General features: G+C 50.1%; 2 protein-coding genes across 3 annotated transcripts; both read left to right on the forward strand.

The window, feature by feature from the left end:
- Positions 1–9,614: 9,614 nt before the first annotated feature.
- Positions 9,615–15,259, forward strand: MAGIX (MAGI family member, X-linked). 2 transcript variants are annotated; one of them, XM_042974133.1, is made up of 6 exons: positions 9,615–9,686; positions 10,967–11,113; positions 11,902–11,984; positions 12,061–12,297; positions 12,408–12,579; positions 13,348–15,259. In XM_042974133.1, the coding sequence occupies exons 1-6, from the start codon at positions 9,632–9,634 to the stop codon at positions 13,653–13,655; spliced, it is 1,002 nt and encodes a 333-aa protein (XP_042830067.1). In that variant the 5' UTR covers positions 9,615–9,631; the 3' UTR covers positions 13,656–15,259. The 2 variants fall into 2 exon arrangements, with proteins under 2 accessions (XP_042830067.1, XP_042830068.1); XM_042974134.1 differs by lacking the exon at positions 9,615–9,686 and adding an exon at positions 10,008–10,112.
- A 2,139-nt stretch (positions 15,260–17,398) lies between these two features.
- On the forward strand, positions 17,399–20,338 carry PLP2 (proteolipid protein 2). Its single transcript, XM_042974727.1, has 5 exons — positions 17,399–17,662; positions 18,749–18,901; positions 19,007–19,102; positions 19,640–19,730; positions 19,930–20,338. Exons 1-5 carry the CDS (start codon positions 17,567–17,569, stop codon positions 19,950–19,952), a joined length of 459 nt encoding a protein of 152 aa, XP_042830661.1. The 5' UTR covers positions 17,399–17,566; the 3' UTR covers positions 19,953–20,338.
- Positions 20,339–20,382: the final 44 nt, after the last annotated feature.

Below are 20,382 nucleotides of genomic sequence, written 5' to 3' on the forward strand. Positions count from 1 at the left end.
GAGTGGAGGGGTGGTAGGGGCCTGAACTTGAGGAGGCTTTGAAGGCCCCCCCTGTTGGGAGAGGACACCAGCCAATGAGAGGTGAGAAATGAGGCCTCTCTTAGGTATTAAAAGTGGGGGCAGCCTGGGGACAGAGGTCCGGGGGGGGGGGCACTTGGGCACAGTGCTACTGTAGTGGAAGGAGGAATGGGGTGCAATGAGAGACAGTCTGTGACCACCACTTTGTGGAGGAAGAAACTGAGGGGCACAGGGGCTCAGACACCTGTCCAGGGCCCTACAGCCGGCCAGTCTCAAGAAGCTTACCCCCAACATGCACTGTTTCTGTGACTTTCACTATAAGCTGTGGACACACTGTGTCCTGATGCTCATTCTGGGTGGCCGGGCAGCCTCTCTGGGCCACCTTTCAGGGTCTCTGTGGTGTCATAGGTGAGAGGGGCGGAATGGTCCCTGCTTTCCTTCCTCCTGGAATGTTGTGGCCCTCCCACCTCTGATCTGACCTTGTCTGAAGGGAAATACACTGGACCTTGTTGATTGACTTTCCCTGCTCTAGTTGAAACTTCAAGCAGTAAAGATGGAAAGCACAGCTTTCAATATGGGGCTCATGGCTCTGGGAACTGGTGATTGGTGTAGAGGGGTGATTACATTCTGCAAAAAGAGAGCTTCAGGCTGTGTGGATTGGTGGACAGGAGGTTTTGCAGGGTTTGTGCACTCTTGTAAGGCGAGGCTGGGGGGGGATGATGAGGGGAGGCTTTCAGGCATTGACAGCCTCAGTGCTTTGGAAATTGGTCATGGAACTTGCCAAGTGGATGGGGGTTCCAGGGTCTAGAAATGAGAAAAGCTTCCAGAGTAGGAGATGCTCAGTTTTGGGTGACTGTGGGAAAGAATGGGATGTCTAGGGTCATCCAGGTCATGATCTCATGGTTCGGGAGTTTGAGCCTGGCGTCCAGCTCTGGGCTGATGGTACAGAGTCCGCTTGAGATTCTGTCTGTCCTTCTCTCTGCCCCTCCCCTAATCAAAATAAATAAGTAAACATTAAAAAAAGAATGGGGTGTCCATGGAGGCCTCCGGGATTAACTGTAATGGCAGGGGCCCTGGGTGTTGAGTGGGGGTCACTGAGAGCTGAAGCCAGCAGGGCCACAAATGGGGACACAGTCAAAGATTGAGTTGAAGCAACAGTTCTTAGGTCATTGAGGATGTTGGCAGGGTTGTGGGGTGGGGGCATCCAGACAGAAGGCTGACCCTAGTTACACAAGGTGGAACCCTAGTGACTGCTTCATCCAGAGCCTCAGTTTACCCCTCTGGGAAGTGAGGGTAATGAGATGTGCATTGTAACACTTTCAAGGGATTAGGAATAAAGCTTCCAAATCACCTGCATTGTGTCCAGCTAAGCTATGTGGTAGCAGTCCTGGTGCTTATCTTTAATCAAAATTGATTTTTTTGAGAGAGAGAGAGGGAGAGAGGGAGGGCTCATCAGCTCACCCGATGTGGGACTCGAACCCAGGAACCATGAGGTCATGACCTGAGCAGAAGTCAGATGCTTAACTGACTGAGCCACCCAGACACCCCTAATCAATCAGAGTGGACAGAGCCAAATCCCTTCTCAGTCCTGCTTCAATGTGGTTTAAACCAATGCTTTTCCTAGCCTTGTTCACTCATGAATATAAACCTATTACCCCTTTTCACCTCATCTCATTCATGGAATTAAGTCAATTCTTCTCATAGCCCCACCCAATTCTCAACAATTTAATCAAGCCTTTTTTTTTCTTTTTTTAGTGGATTGAGGTTTAACTGACAACATGTGATTAGTTTTTAACTGTGTTTACATCTCTGATACTATTACAATCAAGATAGTAAACATAATCCTCACTGCCAAAAGTTATCTCTTGCTGCCTAGTAATTCTCTTTCCTGTGTCCTGCTCTTGCCAGCCACTGATTTATTCTTTTTTTTTTTATTAAAAATTTTTTTAACGTTTATTTATTTTTGAGACAGAGAGAGACAGAGCATGAACGGGGTAGGTCAGAGAGAGGGAGACACAGAATCCGAAACAGGCTCCAGGCTCTGAGCCGTCAGCACAGAGCCCGACGCGGGGCTCGAACCCACGGACAGTGAGATCGTGACCTGAGCCGAAGTCGGACGCTTAGCCGACTGAGCCACCCCGGCGCCCCTGCCACTGATGTATTCTATCGCTGTACATCAGTTTGCATTTTTTCTAGATTTTTCTTTATTTTTTTTTCTTTTTAAGTAGGCTTTGTGTACAGCATGGAGCCCAACGTGGGACTTGAACTCATTACCCTGAGATCAAGACCTGAGCTGAGATCAAAAGTCAAATGCTTGACTGATGGAGCCACCCAGGCAGCCCTAGATTTTTTTAAATTAAAGAATAGCTGACATACACTATTCCATTAGTTTCAGGTATACAACGTAGTGATTGCTTACCACAAGAGTAGCAACCATCTGTCACCATAGAACACTATTACAACACCATTGACTGTATTCCCTATGCTGTACCTTTCACCCCATGACTTTGTTCCATAACTGGAAGCCTGTATCTTACACTGCCCTTCACCTATTTTGCCCATCCCCCCACCCCATCCCCTCAAGCAACCACCAGTTTGTTCTCTGTTTTTATGGGTCTGTTTCTGCTTTTTGTGTTTGTTCATTTGTTTTGTTTTGTTTTTTAGATTCCACATATAACTGGAATCTAGATTTGTATATAATGGAATAATATAGTATGTGCTCTTTTTTGGGAGTATATCTGGCTTCTTTCACTTAGCTGGGTTATTCTGAGATATTTCAAAAGTGCAGAGATAGAGGCACCTGGGCGGCTCAGTCAGTTGAGCATCCGACTTCAGTTCAGGTCATGATCTCCTGGTTGGTGAGTTGGAGCCCTGCATCGGGCTCACTGATGTCAGTGCAGAGCCCGCTTGGGATCCTCTGTCCCCCTCTCTCTGCCCTTCCCCCACTTGCACTCTCTCTCTTTCACTGTCTCTCTCTCAAAAATAAATAAACATTAATTTTTTTAAGTTCAGAAATAACAAGTAAAACCAATCACGAAAGTAGTAATTAGTAAAACTTTATTTTTAAAAAATGTAGTTTATTTATTTTTGAGAGAGAGAGAGAGAGAGTGGGGGAGGGGCAGAAAGAGAGGGAGGCACAGAATCTGAAGCAGGCTCCAGACTCTGAGCTGTCAGTACAGAGCCCGATATGGGGCTTGAATTCAAGAACCAAAAGATCATGAACTGAGCCGCAGTTGGCGGCTTAACCAACTGAGCCACCCAGGTGCCCCTAGTAAAATCTTATTGTGCACACACCAAGAAAATAATTGGTAAACAAGGAGCACTCAGACCAAAACATGGAATGAAGCTCAGGGGTATATAGTTATAAAGCAGTTTATACAGTAAGAAAGTGGTGACTGTTTATTCTTCACAACGATTTGCTATAATATTAGAATTTTCTTCAGTGATAGGGAATTGGTCAGTGGTTACTGCATATCAACCTTGGGAAACAATTTTTTTTGTTTATGATTTCCAGATGCATAAGCAAGAAATGACCCAAGTCAAATTAGCCTTGCAAGAAAAGTTAAACTTTGTTTGTATGACCAAACTGGTTTTGTTTCCTCAGCAAATTTTCTAAGCTGTTCCCTGTTTGGTTTTTATTCTAACAGATCCATCAAAATTTTTCATTCTTTTTTATTGCAGAGTAATATTCCACTACGTAAATATTCCACAGTTTGTTGATCCACTCATCTGTTGATGGATATTTGGGTTGTTTTCAGTTTTTGGCTATTAATGAACATTATGGGCTGAATCGTATTGCCCCAAAATTCATATGTTGAAGCCTTAACCCCCCAATGTGATTGTATCTGGAGATCGTCTTTAGGAGGTGATTAAGGTTAAATGATATCATAACAGCGAGGTTCTAATATGATAGGATTGAGGCCTTATAAGAAGAGGGAGAGAGGGGAGCCTGGGTGGCTCAGTTGGTTGAGCATCCAACTTCAGCTCAGGTCATGATCTCGTGGTTCATGAGTTTGAGCCCCTTGTCAGGCTCTGTGCTGACAGCTCAGAGCCTGGAACCTGCTTCGGATTCTGTGTCTCCCTCTATCTCTGACCTTTTCTTGCTTGCTCTCTGTCTCTCTCAAAAATAAACATTAACAATTTTTTAAAAAGAAGAGGGAGAGAGCCTCTCTCTCTCTCTTTCCCTGTCTCTCCCTCCCCCCCTCACTCTCCATGTGAAGATATAGGTAGAAGGTGGTCATTTGCAAGCCAGGAAGAGAGCTTTTATTGGCTAGCACTTTGATTTTGGACTTCAGAGTCTCCAGAACTTCAAGAAATTAGTATCTGTAGTTTAAGCCACCTAGTGTATAGTATTTTGTTATGCCAGCCTGAGATGACTTAAGACAACAAATAAAGCTGCTATGAACATTCATATACAAGTCTTTGTATAGGTACATTCTTCCATTTCTTTTAGGTAAATACCTGCAAAGAGAATGGCTGGATCATGTATATGTTTAACTTAAAATACTGCCAAACTGTTTTCTAGAAATGCTATATCATTTTACATTTCTATCAGCAACATATGAGAGCTCCATTTCCTCCATATATTCTCCAACAGTTGGTATGATCAGACTTTTTAACTGTACACAGTGGTATTTCATCATGATTTTAACCTGCATCACCCTAATGACTAATAATATTGAACACTGTTTACATGATTATATGCCATCTATATATATTCCTTGATGAAGTTTATGTTCAAATATTTTGGCTATTTTTTATGGCATTGATTGTTTTATTATTAAATTTGGGGCATTATGTGTATATTGTAGATACAATCCTTCATCAGATGGTGATTTGCACTGTCTTTTGAAAGGCAAAAGTTTTGAATTTTGGTGCAGTCCAATTTATCCATTGGTTCCTTTATCGATTGTGTTTTTGACATCCTATCTAAGTAACCTTTGCCTAACACAAGGTCACAAAGGTTTTCTCCTATGCTTGCTTCTAGGAATTGTATAGTTTTAGGTTTTACATTTAGGTCTATGATCTATTTTGAATTACACCACTTTATGTAAACAAGTGTGTTTCAAAATTATTTTTTTATAATTTTATTTGAGAGAGAGTGAGCGATCAGGGGAGAGGGGCAGAAGGAGAGAGAGTGAGCGAGAGAATCTTTAGGCAGGCTCCATGCTCAGTGCAGAGCCTGAAGGGGGGGTTCCATCCCACCAACCTAGGATCATGACCTGAGCCAAAACCTAGCTGGATGCTCAACCAACAGAGCCACCCAGGCACTCCTCAAAAAAAAATTTTTGTATGTGTATCCAATTTATACCCAACTGCTATAGCACCATATGTTTAAAATATACTCCTTTACCCAGAGACAAATCTTTTATTCTTTTGTTGAAAATCAGTTGTCCTTATATGTCTGGATCTCGTTGCAGACTTTCTATGCTTTCCCATTGATCTATTTGTCTATTTTGTTACCAATATTATACTGTCTTTATTTTTGTATGTCTGTAATAAATCTGAAGTGAAATATTGTAAGTACTCTGATTTTCTGTTTATTCAAAATTGTTATGTTCTTTGCATTTCCATATGAATTTTAGTCAGTTTGCTAATTTCAAAAAAAAACCTTCAAGGATTTTTATTGGAATTTGGACTGATGAATCTATAGATTAACTTTGGGAGAATTGACATCTTAACAGTATTGAGTTTTAGGACCCCTGAACATGATATATTTCCTATTTATTAAGGTCTTCTTTATTAAATATTTTAAATAGTTCATAATTTTCAGTGTCCATGTCTTACACGTTTCTGTCAACTTTATCTCTAAATACTATATATATTAGTTGGTATTGTAAATGGTATTTTATTGTTTCAACTTCCAACAGATCATTGCCTATATAGAAATACAAATGATTTTTCTTTATTGATCTTGTGTTCTCTAACCTTGCTAAACTAATTTATTAGTACTGGTAGATTTTTGGAGATTCCACCTGATTTTCTACATAAATAATCATGCCTGAATAAAGATAGTTTTACTTCTTTTGATCTTTATGTTGTTTATTTCTTCTTGTCTTATTGCACTGGCTATGACCTCCAGTACAATGTTGAACAAAAGATCCATTTCTTGTTCTTCATCTTACAGGAAAGCAATCAATCTTTTACCATAATCATTCCTCTCATAGCCACACCCAATTCATAAATCTAAAGCAATCCCCTCTTAATCCCACTCCAGCATAATTAATGTTGATTACTACAAGATGTGGGGGACCAATCCCATTTTAGACATCCCCATAATGAATTTATGCCAAAATCCTTATAGGCCCCATCTCATTGATGGATTTAAGCCATTTACCTCTCTTAGGTTCACTCTTTTCGTGGATTTAAACCAATCTCTATTTTATTTTATTTTTAATTTTTTTTCATGTTTATTTATTTTTGAGACAGAGACAGCACGAGCAGGGGAGGGGCAGAGAGAGAGGGAGACAAGAATTGGAAGCCGACTCCAGGCTTTGAGCTGTCAGCACAGAACTCGATGTAGGGCTCGAACTCACGAACTGCGAGATCATGACTGGAGACGAGGCTGGCCGCCTAACCAACTGAGCCACCCAGCCACCCCAAGCCAATCCCCATTTTAGCACTGCATTCCTGGATTTGAGTAGAACTCCCTCATAGCCACACTGCATAAAATTATTTAAATCAATGTCCTTCTTGACGCTGTCACAGTCTAAGAGTTAAGACCATTTCCCCTGTTAAAGCTCCCTTTGTTCAAGGACTTAAGAAATCCTCTCTTCAAGTCCAGGCCACATTAATGTTTTTTTTTTATTATCTCCATTTTGGCCCCACACTTTTCTTGGATTTAGGCTAATCTACCTCATAAATCCTACCCATTCACTGATTTGAGCCTCATCCCTTCATTGCCAACTTCCTGGATCTAAGCTTAAAAACCTCCCCACCTTTAAATATTTCAGTCCTGCCCCATCCATGGATACAGAAACTCTGTACCTAATTAACAGTAACACCCTATTCTCCCTTCCCCCCAGGTACTACCTTCAGTCTGTATAAGTTAGCATATTATAAGTGCCTCATCTAAGTGGAATCAAACACTATTTGCCCTTTTGTGCCTGGCTTATTTTACTCAACATAATGTCCTCAAGGTTCATTCATGCTGTAGCATGTATCAGAATTTCATTCTTATTTAAGGCTGAGTAATATTCTATTGTATGTTTATACTACATTTTGCTTATCCATTTATCCCTCAATGGACATTTGGATTCTTTCCACCTTTTGGCTATTGGGAATAGTGCTACTATGAACATTTGCATACACATATCTATTTGATTCTCTGCTATCATTCCTCTTGGGTATGTATCTAGGAGTGGAACTGCTGAATCATAACTGCTGAATCACAAGTTAAATATAGTAGGACTACATTTAACTTTTTGAGGAACCACCAAACTGTCTTCCACGGTGGCTGCACCATTTTACATTCCCACCATGATGCACAAAGGTACTAACTTGTCCACATCTTGGCCAGCACTTGTTCTTTTCCATTATCCTGATAGTAGCTACTCTAGTGGGTGTGAGGTGGCATCCCATTGAGGTTAGAGTGAGCTGATTTCCCCCCCCCCACCATATACCAGATTCCATTCTTTCCCATTTAATTTGAAGTGCCACCTATACATTATGTATCAAGTTCCTGTATATACTTATTTCTAAAACCCCAATTTCTGGGGTACCTGGGTGGCTCAGTTGGTTGAGTGTCTCTTGATGTCGGCTCAGGTCATGATCCCAGGGTGGTGGGATGGAGTTCTGCATCAGCTCAGGGTTGAGCCTGCTTGGAATTCTCCTTCTCTCTCTCTCTCCCTCTGCACCTTGTCTCGGGTCACACATATGCGCTCTCTCTCTCTCTCTCTCTCTCTCTCAAATATAAGTAAATACATAAAAAATAAAACCCCAATTTCTCATTGAGGAGTTTGCCTAATTCACTCCCAGTTCATCACTTTTTACTGCTATGTCTTTGTAGCATGTCAAAGGGGGCAAGCTCTGACCAGGTGTTAGAAAATGTCCACAGAATACATAAACTAATGAAAATTCTACAGAGAACTGTACTATAGAGGGTCTCAACCTTCCCCTACAGAACACCAGACCCAGGTTGAGTCAGATGTGGGCAAAGAACCCAGTATAGGGAGACAGAGGCCCATATAGTCCAGTGAGTCCGGTGACCAGCACTGCCCTGCAGGATTGGGGAATTCCCCAAGGGGAGTTCAAGGGGACAGGGACCTGGAAGAGAGAGTAGAGTGGGAAGGCTTCCCAGGGAAGGAGAGGACATGGGAGCCTAGGGATCAGCCTTGGTTTTTTTCTCCCTAATCCAGTGCTCCTGAGAAGACGCAGGAAAAGATATCAGCCTAGACTCTTCCTCACAGACAAAAGCACATTAGTTTACAATTCTGCATATTCAACCAATCATCCATTTTCTGCAATGAACATATGCTCTTTCTTTTCAGAAAAGGATGAATGGATTGTTGAAGCCTTAAAACTGGGCCTTGATAACATGAAGTTCTTTTCCAGGTGGACAAGATTCGGAAGGGCTCCAATACACAGGAAACAGCAAAGGCAGGAGGGTGGGGAAAACCATGCACATATTTGGGGAACAGTGACAGCCCCATGTGGTACGCACAAGAACAAGGCAGGGCAGTGAATAAAGTCCAGTGTATTTCCCTTCAGACAAGGTCAGATCAGAGGTGGGAGGGCCACAACATTCCAGGAGGAAGGAAAGCAGGGACCATTCCGCCCCTCTCACCTATGACACCACAGAGACCCTGAAAGGTGGCCCAGAGAGGCTGCCCGGCCACCCAGAATGAGCATCAGGACACAGTGTGTCCACAGCTTATAGTGAAAGTCACAGAAACAGTGCATGTTGGGGGTAAGCTTCTTGAGACTGGCCGGCTGTAGGGCCCTGGACAGGTGTCTGAGCCCCTGTGCCCCTCAGTTTCTTCCTCCACAAAGTGGTGGTCACAGACTGTCTCTCATTGCACCCCATTCCTCCTTCCACTACAGTAGCACTGTGCCCAAGTGCCCCCCCCCCCGGACCTCTGTCCCCAGGCTGCCCCCACTTTTAATACCTAAGAGAGGCCTCATTTCTCACCTCTCATTGGCTGGTGTCCTCTCCCAACAGGGGGGGCCTTCAAAGCCTCCTCAAGTTCAGGCCCCTACCACCCCTCCACTCTCCAGGGCACCTGCCCTTCCCAGCTTCTTTTTTTTTTTTTTTTAACGTTTATTTATTTTTGAGACAGAGAGAGACAGAGCATGGACAAGGGAGGGTCAGAGAGAGAGGGAGACACAGAATCTGAAACAGGCTCCAGGCTCTGAACGGTCAGCACAGAGCCCGATGCGGGGCTCGAACTCACGGACTGTGAGATCGTGACCTGAGCCGAAGTCGGCCGCTTAACCGACTGAGCCACCCAGGCGCCCCGCCCTTCCCAGCTTCTTGAGTCTCCCAGCCCTATCATGCTCAGGGCTCCAAACCCTCCCGTGGTACCCAAGTCTCCTCAAGGGCTACCCCCTGCCCAGCTCAACAGACTCTTCCAGTTCCCAAGTAGGTCCTGGCTCAGGCCAACGTTCACTGCAAATGTACCGAGTAACTACCAGGAGCAAAGCTCTGTTGGAGGCTGCAGAGTTCCCTGGTAAACGTGGGTTCCACTTCTGCACCCCCGTGCTTAGTTGTCAGAGCTGGGGCGGGGACCTTAACTTTTCTGGGCCTCGACTTCCCCTTCTCGCTCACGGAATAAAGCCTCTCCTGGGTGGGAAAAGGAGCACAGCCCAGGGTCCTGGGAGAGCAGAGGGGGCGCTTGAGGTAGAGGGAGGCCAAGCGCTCACGCTGGCTCCCACAGCCAGGCCTCCTTGCCTGCCGCCAGGTAGGTGACTGCGCGGGTCAGGTCGCCGGGCACGGGACCAGCCGGCTACAGCGGCGCCCAGGCTCGGGCGGGCCGCCAGGTGAGCGCGCCCAGGAGCTCCAAACGCGTCGCTGGCGGCCGTGCGTCCACCCGACCGACTTCGGGTCATGGAGCCGCGCGCGGGGGGTGTCACGGACCCTAGGGGGAGCAGAGGAGGTACGGGAGGGTGGAGAGGGACTGGGCGCGTCCCTGTCACCCCTCGCCCCGCCTGTCTGCTCCTCACCTTTTCCTTCCGACAGGTAGTAAACAAAGCAGCCCCGGCGCCCTAGTGGCGGTGGCGGTGGCGGTGGCGGTGGCGGCGGCGGCGAGAAGGGGGGCCCGGCGACCCGGGCTGGGCTCCAGGTCTCCGACCTGCACCCGTACCCGCACCCGCATCCGCACCGCGGGGCCGTGTACCAGACCCGGGGGCTCTCAGGAGTCTCCGGGGAGTTGTGCCACAGGGGTCTGCCCGGGTCACTGGGGACACCTGGGCACTCAGGGTCTGTAGTGAATTGCGGGGGTGGGGGCGTTAGGCGGGGAGCCTCTGGGATAAATGGAGGGGCAATCTGGGACTACGTGGGCCATCAGGGTATCTGGATACCTGGATATCTGGAAGGGGAATCGGGGGTGCCGGGGCCGCAGCGGCGGCCGACCCTGTTCTGTCGGGGCATCTGGAGAAATCGGGGTCCCTCTCGATATCGTGCGGAAAGAGTTTGGAATCTGGGGTTATGAAGGGGCAGTCGGAGACCTCCAGAGATAGTCCCAAGATGTTCGGAAGGGTCCGGGAATATTTCGGCCAAATAGCTATCTCCAGGATTATGGTGGGGGCAGGCGGGGGTCCACCGGCATACTCGCGATGGTCTGGGGGTCGCGGGAGTTGAGAGGGGCAGTGGGCGACCTTCGGAACTATCGAGCGAGTGGTCGGGGGGCTCTGAAGATCTTGAGGGGCATTCTAGGTCTTCGGACGTCGGGGAGCGTGGGGGTTGGCCGAGGCTCGGGCGGGCGCTGACCTGTTCCTTTCACCCGCGCAGGCCGGGGCCTTTCCCTGCCCGCGGGCCCCAGAGCCCGGCAGCTCCTGGCGCGGCTGGACGCGCGCCCCCTGGCGGCCCGAGCTGCGGCCGACGTGGCGGCGCTGGTACGCAGGACGGGCGCCACATTGCGCCTGCGCCCCAAGGCCGGTGCGTGTCGGGGTCGGGGCGGGGCCTCCCGGGGGGCGGGGTCTGACTGGAGCCGGATTCTGACGTAGCGGACCCGGGATGGTTGGTTGCTCCCCTGGGTGGGGCCAATGCTCCCCTGGGGGGGACTGGTGGGGCGGGGCTCGGAGGGAGCTGCGAGACGGGGGAGCCCTGACGTGATCCTAGAATATTCCTCCAGGAGGTGACACTGGGAAGGTTACTGCAGTAGGTGAATGTTGCATGGCTAGTTGTGAGTGCGGGCCGGATTGGTTATCCCTGTCGGTGGGGCTTTGAATGGCATTTCTGAGAAGGTGGGTCCTGGAGAGCGTTGGGGGCGGGCACTTGGCTAAGGGGCGGTCCTGGAAAGCCACTCTAGGGGGTGGAGCCTACAAACGCGAAGGGGCGGGACTCGAAATGTCAGGAATGGGTTGAAGTTTATAGGCCAGTTAGAGGGCGGAGCCTGGAAAGTTCCGGAGCCCAATCTTGGAATTGCACCCTCCAGGGAGGGCCTGAGGGTGTTAATATGAGGAGCGAGATCTTCGTGTGTATTAGAGGGCCGTAGGAAAGTCTGGAGGCTTATTCTATTAGCCGGGCCCAGATTTATTACTTAAAAAGGTGGGGGGGGGGGTCAAGTCAGTTATTCAGGTGTGCTGAGTTCAGTTAAATGAGTGCGTGTGTCTCTCTGCATTCCACAGGCAAGGAAATGAGGTGAGGCTAGAATGTTAAATCAGGGGGTAGATCCTTGGTGGTTTCCATGGAGCATCCCTCTGATTGCCTTTTCCATCTTCCAGCCATTAATGTGCTAGAATCTGCCGACATAGAGGTTACAGACAGTCGCCTGCCTAATGCCACTTTTGTGGATCATCGGTCCCAGGTACCATTTTGTCTTCTTAAAGAATGCCACCTGTTTTTAGACTGGAAATGTATGTACACTTGTGTCTTTACTCCAGCATCACCGGTCAGAGACCTTGGGTACAGGTACCGCACCGCCCCAAGTGACCCAGAATAAGGCACGTTCTGCTTCGAAGCCGCTCCAGGCCTCTGGACGGTTCTATGTGGAACTGGTTCGCGGTTCCGCGGGCTTTGGCCTCACATTAAGCGGAGGCCAAGATTCAGCCGGGGATACTCCTCTGGCAGTGCGTGGGCTGCTGAAGGATGGGCCGGCACAGCGCTGTGGTCGCTTGCAGGTAAGGTATAAGACACCCTTCATTAAACAGGACTAGCCCAATCCTTACCCTTTGTTGGGGTGTCCTCCATCTGTTCTTTTTACAACACCCCTCGCCTTGTATTCTTGCAGGCCGGGGACCTCGTGCTCCACCTCAACGGAGAGCCAACGCAGGGCCTCACCCACGCGCAGGTGGTGGAGCGGATTCGCGCAGGCGGACCCCGTCTCCGCCTTGTATTAAGCAGGCCCCTTGAAACCCACCCCGGCAAGCCTGAGGGGATGGGAGGGACTCAGAAAGGAGATGGTGGGTTTCCCAAAGGAGAGGGGTCAGAGATCTGTGAGAGGAAGGAGAGGGTGGCAGAGTGGAGAGGCTGGGGTCCAGGGCACGAAGAGGTGGTGGTCTCAGTGGGCAGGGTCAGAGTTCACTGTCTGTGACGGGTCATGGTATTACCAAAAGCAGGGTTGGGAAGGGCAGGGTCCCAGGATAGGAATAAAAGTAGATTTTAGAGTGGAGGCTTTTGAGGTACTGGGAGAGGAGTGGGGAGAACGGGTCTGGGGTAAAAGTGGATGTTCAGAAGGAAGAGTTGTGGTCCTCACATCAGAAGGCAGAGTGGGTCTCAGCAGGGAGAGCATGGGATGGTGAAGCGAGGGGGATACAGAGGGTAGGGGGTCTAGTTCCAAAGCTGAGGGGTCCATTAGGGAAAAGGTTGGGAGTAGAGGGAGGTGGGTTAAGGAAAGGGAGAGTCTACGGTACTAGATAGGAGGGGTTTGGCATCTTGAGGTCACCGTCAGGGTTTGATTTCCTTTGGGGATTGTAGGAAATTATTTTGGGGGGGGCATGTTCTGGATTCAGGTGGGGCACGGTCTTGGGAAAAGTGGTGTTGGGGGGGGTCTTGAGGGGTGGCATCGGTTCCTGAATGTTGTGTCCAGTCCTCAAAGGGATATTTCTCTAAGGATTGGGGTCTCTGTCTCCTGCAGCCCCTGGAGCCTCCCTGCCACGCTCCACTATGGGGCTTGGCTCTCAGTTCCCCATCCTATCGCCCAATCTAACCCGCAGTTCTGCCATCCCCAGATCGCAGGCCAGATCCTGGGGGACCAGAGGTGATGAAGTCTCGCAGCGCCAGCGCTTCCCCACGTCAGCACCCGCTATCCCGTACTATGGCCCAAACCCAGGGCAGCCCAGAGCCTAGCCCAGAGGGGGCAGCCGACTGCCCCGCGGTTCCTCCACCTGAGCGCCGCACAGAGGACCCTGATGACCGAACCCCAGGTTCCCCGGGACCCTGGCTGGTGCCGAGTGAGGAACGGCTCTCGCGGGCCCTAGGGGTCCCAGGGGCTGCGCAGCTTGCTCTGGAGATGGCAGCTGGGAGGCGGAGGCACTGAGCATGTAACAGAGGGTTCAGTGCTCCCTTGGTACAGCCCAACCTGTATCTGGTGTGCCCCGCCGGCCTCACACTAGCATCGCTATCATGGGCGGGGAGAGCTTCCTCTCTGTGTTGTCTCACCCTGCTTCCTGCTGAGCAGCGGACCAGCTCATGCTCCCCTCGCGGTGTCAGTGGTCCAGCCCTCCGGACGGGCCAGACCAGCGCTTCTGGTTTCGAGCGGGGGTGGTAATAAAATGGTTCGACCCAATCTTGACTTGCCGGGTGCTGTAGGCCGGGTGGGGCTCCTGAGTTCACCCCGTAAATGAGGGGGTGGGTCGATCTGGTTTCAAGGAGGGCCTCTTCTTGCAGCCATTGACAAACTTACTTCGTGTTGTTTCACTTGTGCCTCTAGCGGGGTCTGCTTTTGCTGATCCTCAGCCGGGCGTGCTTTCTCCCCACTCGGTTTCTCTTCCCCAACTCCTGCTTCTCTCCGCATTCGTTTCACTTTTGGGGAGGTGTGCAGGGCTCACAGATAATCTTTGCTCCTGGCACGGGGAATGCAGAGGTGGGCCCGTTGTAGCGGGAGTGCACCTATATACCCACAGCTCCAGGCAGGAATCCTCCAGACCCTCAGCTGATGAGCAGATAGCAAGGCTAGAACCTGAGTGGCTTCTTTCGCCAGGAGCCTGTGGTCTCTCACTTCCGGCCTGGTTGACCAGCTTTTGCTGGCACGTTGACTGCCACCCTTAGGGCATTGGTTGGGGCCCTGGAACCCCCTTTGGGGTGGAGTCGGGAAGGCGTGAGTCAGCGGGCTGGGCTAAAAAAAGGCTGTTAGAACCTTTGAGCCGTGGCCCCCTCTTCCATAGATGGTGAGGAACTGCAGCCAGGCTTGTATGCACACGCCACATGCTGGGCGTTCCGGTCCTGGGAGAGGCCAGAGTTTCCTCCATCCTGGGAGCAGTGCCCCAAAGCGAGGGCTTATATGGCCAGCAGGACTCCAACCGGGATAGCCCCAAAGCCAGCACTGGCTGAAGCCAGAAATGTCCAGTCACCTCCGCTTGTCACCACATCCTGAACACTTGGCCCCATACCCCCAATGAAGGAAGCTGTGGTCAGGCAGGAGTGGGCAACTCCCACCTCTACAGGGAGGGGTCGGAGAGGGGCGACAAATTGAAAGACCAGAGGTGAGTTTCCAGAGTGACGCTGAGAGGAGAGAAGGACTGCAAATCCAGGCTGGGAGCCAGGGTATAAAGAGGTGACCCCTTGAATGGTCAGTACTGTGGACATTGTGGGAGAGTGCGCTGGGGCTTCCAGCTACCCTTGACTCAGAGCCTGGTGGAGGTGTGGCTCTATGGAAGTCGGGAGCCCCAGTCCTATAAACACAGTCACACCCAGGAGACTAATAATAGTAACCCCAGCCACCATTTACTTAGCCTTGCCTCCCCTGTTGGCTTTACTTGCACTATCTATTTTCATCTACTTACTCCTCTACTCAACAATCCTGTTGTGTCCATTTCATGGGGGAGGGAAGTGAGCCCAGACAGTATAAATGACTTGAGGGAGGGTGTTGAAGCAAGATTTAATCAAAGCCAGAATGGGGTACCTGGATGGCTCAGTAGGTGAAGTATGCAACTCTTGATCTGGGGGTTTTATTCAGCCCAGCCCGCTGACTCACACCTGTGAGTTTGAGCCCTATGTTGGGTGTAGAGATTACTTTTAAAAAATCTTTTTGGGGGCACCTGGGTGGCTCAGTTGGTTAAGCATCCAACTTTGGCTCAGGTCATGTTCTCATAGTTTGTGAGTTCAAGCCCCGGATAAGGCTCTCTGCTGTCATCAGGGAGCCCGCTTTGGATCTTTTGTACCCCCCCTTCCCTCCACTTCCCCTGCTTGCTCTCTCTCTTGCTCTCAAAAACAAACATTAAAAAATCTTTTTTTTGAGAGAGAGAGAGAGAGAGAGAGAGAGAGAGAGAGAAGAGTGCAAGTGGGGGAGAGGGAGAGAGAGAATCTTAAGCAGGCTCCATGAGATCATGGAGATCCATGAGATCAACCGTGGGATCAGGACCTGAGCCAAAAATTAAGAGACACTTGACTGACTGAGCCACCCAGGTGCCCCCTAAAAAATCTTAATCAAGGCCAGATTCCCAAGACTGTCCTCTTAATCTCACCTGCATCTGACAAAATAATTGCACTAGGGAGACGGTGGAATGAAAAACATAAAGATTTCTAACCTTGTGTAGATTTATGTCAGAAAAGAAAAGACAAGAAAATGAATAAATAAAGGATAGCTTCAGAGGCCAGAATTATAAAAATAACAAAAGGAGGTTATGTTGGTGGAGGTGATGATGGTGGGCTGCTGGTCTCTTTGGAGACATAACATTTGAGCTGGTACCTGAATGACCAGAAGCCAAATGTATGAAGAGCTTGAGGAAGGGCATTGACAGCCATGGGAACAGCAAGTGCAAAGGCCCTGAGGTGGAGCAGAGTTTGTTTTGTTCTAGAATCTCAGACATGTCCTCACAAAGTTGAAAGCACACATTCAGGGGTGGGAGAAATGTGCTTCATTCCTTCCACCACCCAACCACTCTCAGCAATTTGGGTTGACAGAGGGGTGCCCCTTCCTTGGTTTTGAGGGGCCCCAGGTTGGGGGTACAGGCAGGTCCTTGTGTTGAACTGTCCTGGCCTTCCAGCTACAACTCTTCCCTCCTAAAATGGGGTGAGAATAAAACCAAGTCCAGTCTGGATAGTGTGATCCTCAGCACATCTCCATGGATATCCAGATTCCCGTGACCAGGTGTATGTCTCAGATGCAGAAATCAAGGCTGAGTCAGGAGAAATTGCTCACTTAGGATGACACACTTCAAATGTCATCAGCATTGTCACCCAGACTGGCACCCCAGGAGCCTTCCTCTCATCGTGTCAAACTTCCAGCAATAAAGAAATCCATGATCCTTCCCCATTCCTCATCAAGGGCTGTGCTGGTGGCTGCTCTCCTTAGAACCAGGAAATGGAGGCCCAGCACTTAGGGCCAGGGCTTCCCTAGGATTGCAGAACAGAGAATCAGACCCTGGGCTGTGACACTGTTAATAATATCTGTCCCGATTTACTGAGCAGCTTGATGCTCACCAAGCCCTGTTCTGTTTTAGCCGGTGCGCTAGCACAGTCTCATTTCCATCACTGCTAGGAGGTTTATTCCACCAACCATGGTCTTTTATCCGAAATTCTGAAGTCCAAAAAGCACATGTTGGGAACCATTTGGTTACGAAACCTGACCTGACTTAACGAGGCACAATTTTCAGTTTTGACTTATCCCACTTACTGTAAACGACATCCACACCTTTTCTTGAAGAAATATTAAGGTGTGTGTGTGTGTTTTTTAACGGAGCAGCCTCAAACCTCGCTGAGAGTGTCAAGAAACACACAACTAAGATCCGAAATATTCAGAATTCTGGAAACACACATGGGTTTAACCATGCCCTCAGTCATTTTTACAGCTAAGGAAACGGAGTCATACCTCCCCCCCTCCTCCCACCAAAACCAGATCCCCGCGGTTCCGAATTGAGTCAGCACCGAAAGCATTCCTATTCTGAAAGCGCGAAAGGTCTCGCCATTACCGCCATTACCGCACTTGGTACCCCGCACTGCCAAGCCTCAAAGGCTGGCGCCTCTGGAGGTGGGGCGCCCTGGGGGCTATGAGACAGGCGGGGAGTATCCTTGGCAGGCGGGGCAAAGGGGCTTCCGGGGCGGCAGCCACCTGGCCCGGCCCCCTCCGGCCCCGCCCGCTTCTGCTCTGCGAGGTGATTCACTCCCTCCTTCGCCTCGGGGGCCCCCTTCCCGTCCAGACGGCGGGCAAGACGGCAGGGTGTGCAGCGTCCCCCAATCCACGAGCAAGCAAGTAGATACTCTGCGCCCCTAGGGACTCCAGCGCACCCGATGGCGGATTCCGAGCGCCTCTCGGCTCCCGGCTGCTGGGCCGCCTGCACCAACTTTTCGCGCACCCGAAAGGGAATTCTCCTGTTGGCTGAGATTGTGAGCGTCCCGGGATAGGCGGGTGGGCAAAGGCGGGGTGGGGTGGCTGGACCACGCGTAGCCCAGCGACCCCAGGTGAGGCAGACGTGGGCCCGGAGGCGCTCCCCAGTGAGGGAGGGTGGGTGGGTGACTTAGCGGCAGAAGCCCGAAACTGGGGGCTCGGGGCGAGTCCGTGGGGTTTGGAGAAGGTGGTCAGGAGCTGCTGGGCCACGGGGTGACGCAAGGGGTCCATAGAGCATATGGGGGGCCCTGTGGAGGGAGACCGCGTGGACACATCGGTGGGCTCAACCGAGGGATCCTAGGGGGCTGGGAGGTGGGGGGCCTCCCGTGGCAGGGCGTGGCGCGGCCTGGGCACAGGCGGGCGGGCTGGCCGGGAGCCCAGGGGCGGGGCCTGTTGGGGTGGGGCCCTGAGAGCTGGTCCTTCGGGGTAGGACGGTCCGCCTTTTACCAGTTCTTCCTCACCCTTCTGTGGTCGGGCCGGAGGTCCTTAGCTATTCCGGCCGCTCGGGAGCCTGGGTTTCCTACCTCCCTCAAAGTGGGCGCCGCCTTTGATTCACTTGTAAAAGGGGTGCGACGCCTTTAACACAGCCCTGCCCCTCCGGTCATTCTCACCGCTTCCCAAAAGGGTTGCCGAGGGAACCGCAGGTCCCGCCCCTGTCAAGGCCCTGAAGCTGGCGCCAGCAGTACTCACAAAACACCTGGCTGCACCACTCCCAGCAGCCCGCCCCTATGCTGGAAGGGAAAAGGGGCGAAATTGAGGCACCCAACGCTACCCCTTACTAGCTAGGTGACCCTGGGCAAGTCACTTAACCTCTCTGGAGCTCACTTTTCTCACCTGTAAAATAAAGATACTAATAGTACCCAGCTCATTAGGTTGTCGTGATAATTAAGTAAATTAATATTTGTACAGCTCTTAGAAGAAGAACCTTTGAGACACAATGAGCGCACAATAAATGTTTAGCGATTATTATTTGTCATCTTTCCAGTCCTGGTAGGCATCTGAGTTTAAGACCTTCAGTTTAAATCAATCCCCTCAGCCCTGATGGGCACTGATCATAGGCCCCCTTTCCCCTGTCATCCTTCCAGATATTTTGCCTGGTGATTCTGATCTGCTTCAGTGCCTCCACACCAGGATACTCCTCCCTGTCGGTGGTTGAAATGATCCTTGCTACTATCTTCTTTGTCATCTACATGTGTGACGTGCACACTAAGATACAGATCATCAACTGGCCTTGGAGTGTGAGAAGGGGGCTGAAAATGGCGTGGTTAGGGAGGGACCTGGGCAGGTGGGATGGTCCCAGTAACTCTGGATGCTGACTTCCCTCTTCTCTCTACACATCACAGGATTTCTTCCGAACCCTCATAGCGGCCATCCTCTACCTGATCACCTCCATTGTTGTCCTGGTTGAGAGAGGAAATGCCTCCAAAATCATCGCAGGGGTAAAAGCTGCAGGGGCAGCTCTAAAGTAAAGAGAGAGGGGTTTGAGAATCCAGGGGCCATCTCTGCCCCTGTTTTTGCCAGAAAGTGTGTGACCCCTAGCAGGCCACACTTGTCCTCAGAGCCTACAGGAAAGTCTGGCCCAGGCCCTGGTTTTCCTCCCAAGATCACCATTTGCTGTGAAAGGCCATACTTTGTCCAACACAGGGACCTTTGTGGGAAGAGCAAAGAGGCAGCCCCTTTGTCAATACATTAGACTATCATCTGCTAGAACTTTGTCTCAAATGTACAGTGTGAATGGTGCCACCAACATGTGGGGCCACCATGTGGTTTCCCTGTGTTGGGAGGGTCTAGGAGGAGGGAGGGTAGGGTAGATTTCAGTCTCCTGGTCTTTCCCTGGGGCTCTCTGGCTTCCTGATCTGGGTTTTAGTCACCATCCCTGTGTAGGGCAGTCATTGGAGGTGGTGGACAAAGAAGCAAAAGCCTGAGTAAGCTGACCAACCTAATCCAACCTCACTTACTCCCATCGCCACCCTCAGGTACTGGGCCTAATTGTTTCATGCCTCTTTGGCTATGATGCCTACATCACCTTCCCCTTGCGGCAGCAAAGACATACAGCAGCCCCTACTGGTAAGTGTGTGTGTGTGGGGGGGGGGGAGTGTTGCTTAGGGGGCTGAGGAGAGAAGGAAAGGGGTCTCCCAAGGGCATGAATGCCCCTTATTGGTACTGATGGCTTTAGTGCCAGTAAGTACCATAAGCTTCAGTACTCTTGTCTGTAAATAGGCGTATGAATCCAGCCAATGCTTTCCTCTCTTTTCCTCACTTGCAGACCCTGCAGATGGCCCGGTGTAGGTGAACTCCCTTCATTTCTCTCTGCAACCTGCAAATAACACTTCCATGGAAATAACTCCCTCCTGCTCCTACAGCACTCCCAGCCAACTTCCAGTCCCTTATTTGAAGTAAAAGTGCCTTTATCGGGAGAATCTATTTTCCTACCTGCCAATCCCTCCTGGGTGTGGCCATTTTTATGGGTGTGCCTATGTCCCCCTTCCTTCTGCAGTATCCAAAAGGAGACACCTGTTCTGCCTGGACTATACACCCACTTAAGCCACAAAATGAGGGAGGAGGGAGCCTCAGATTTGAGATTTTAGGTCCCAGGTTGTGACCCACACCAAAAAAACTCCTCAGTGTGGGTGGTGGTTCTGTGGAGGGATAAATAAAGAGATTGTTAGAACATATGGTAATGAATAAATTAATCCTTTGATCAAATGTGGATAAATCT

Source organism: Panthera tigris, chromosome X (genome assembly GCF_018350195.1).
Source record: "Panthera tigris isolate Pti1 chromosome X, P.tigris_Pti1_mat1.1, whole genome shotgun sequence".
In the NCBI taxonomy this organism is placed as follows: Eukaryota; Metazoa; Chordata; class Mammalia; order Carnivora; family Felidae; genus Panthera; species Panthera tigris.

Bases quoted from the DNA above. Each gene is read 5' to 3' on its own strand.
- MAGIX (XM_042974133.1), top strand. From the start codon at position 9,632: ATGTACCGAGTAACTACCAGGAGCAAAGCTCTGTTGGAGGCTGCAGAG. The intron at 9,687-10,966 runs GTAAACGTGGGT...TCACCCGCGCAG, and splicing joins GGAGGCTGCAGAGTTCCCTG to GCCGGGGCCTTTCCCTGCCC. The intron at 11,985-12,060 runs GTACCATTTTGT...TCTTTACTCCAG, and splicing joins TTGTGGATCATCGGTCCCAG to CATCACCGGTCAGAGACCTT.
- PLP2 (XM_042974727.1), top strand. From the start codon at position 17,567: ATGGCGGATTCCGAGCGCCTCTCGGCTCCCGGCTGCTGGGCCGCCTGC. The intron at 17,663-18,748 runs GTGAGCGTCCCG...TCATCCTTCCAG, and splicing joins TTCTCCTGTTGGCTGAGATT to ATATTTTGCCTGGTGATTCT. The intron at 19,731-19,929 runs GTAAGTGTGTGT...CCTCACTTGCAG, and splicing joins ACATACAGCAGCCCCTACTG to ACCCTGCAGATGGCCCGGTG.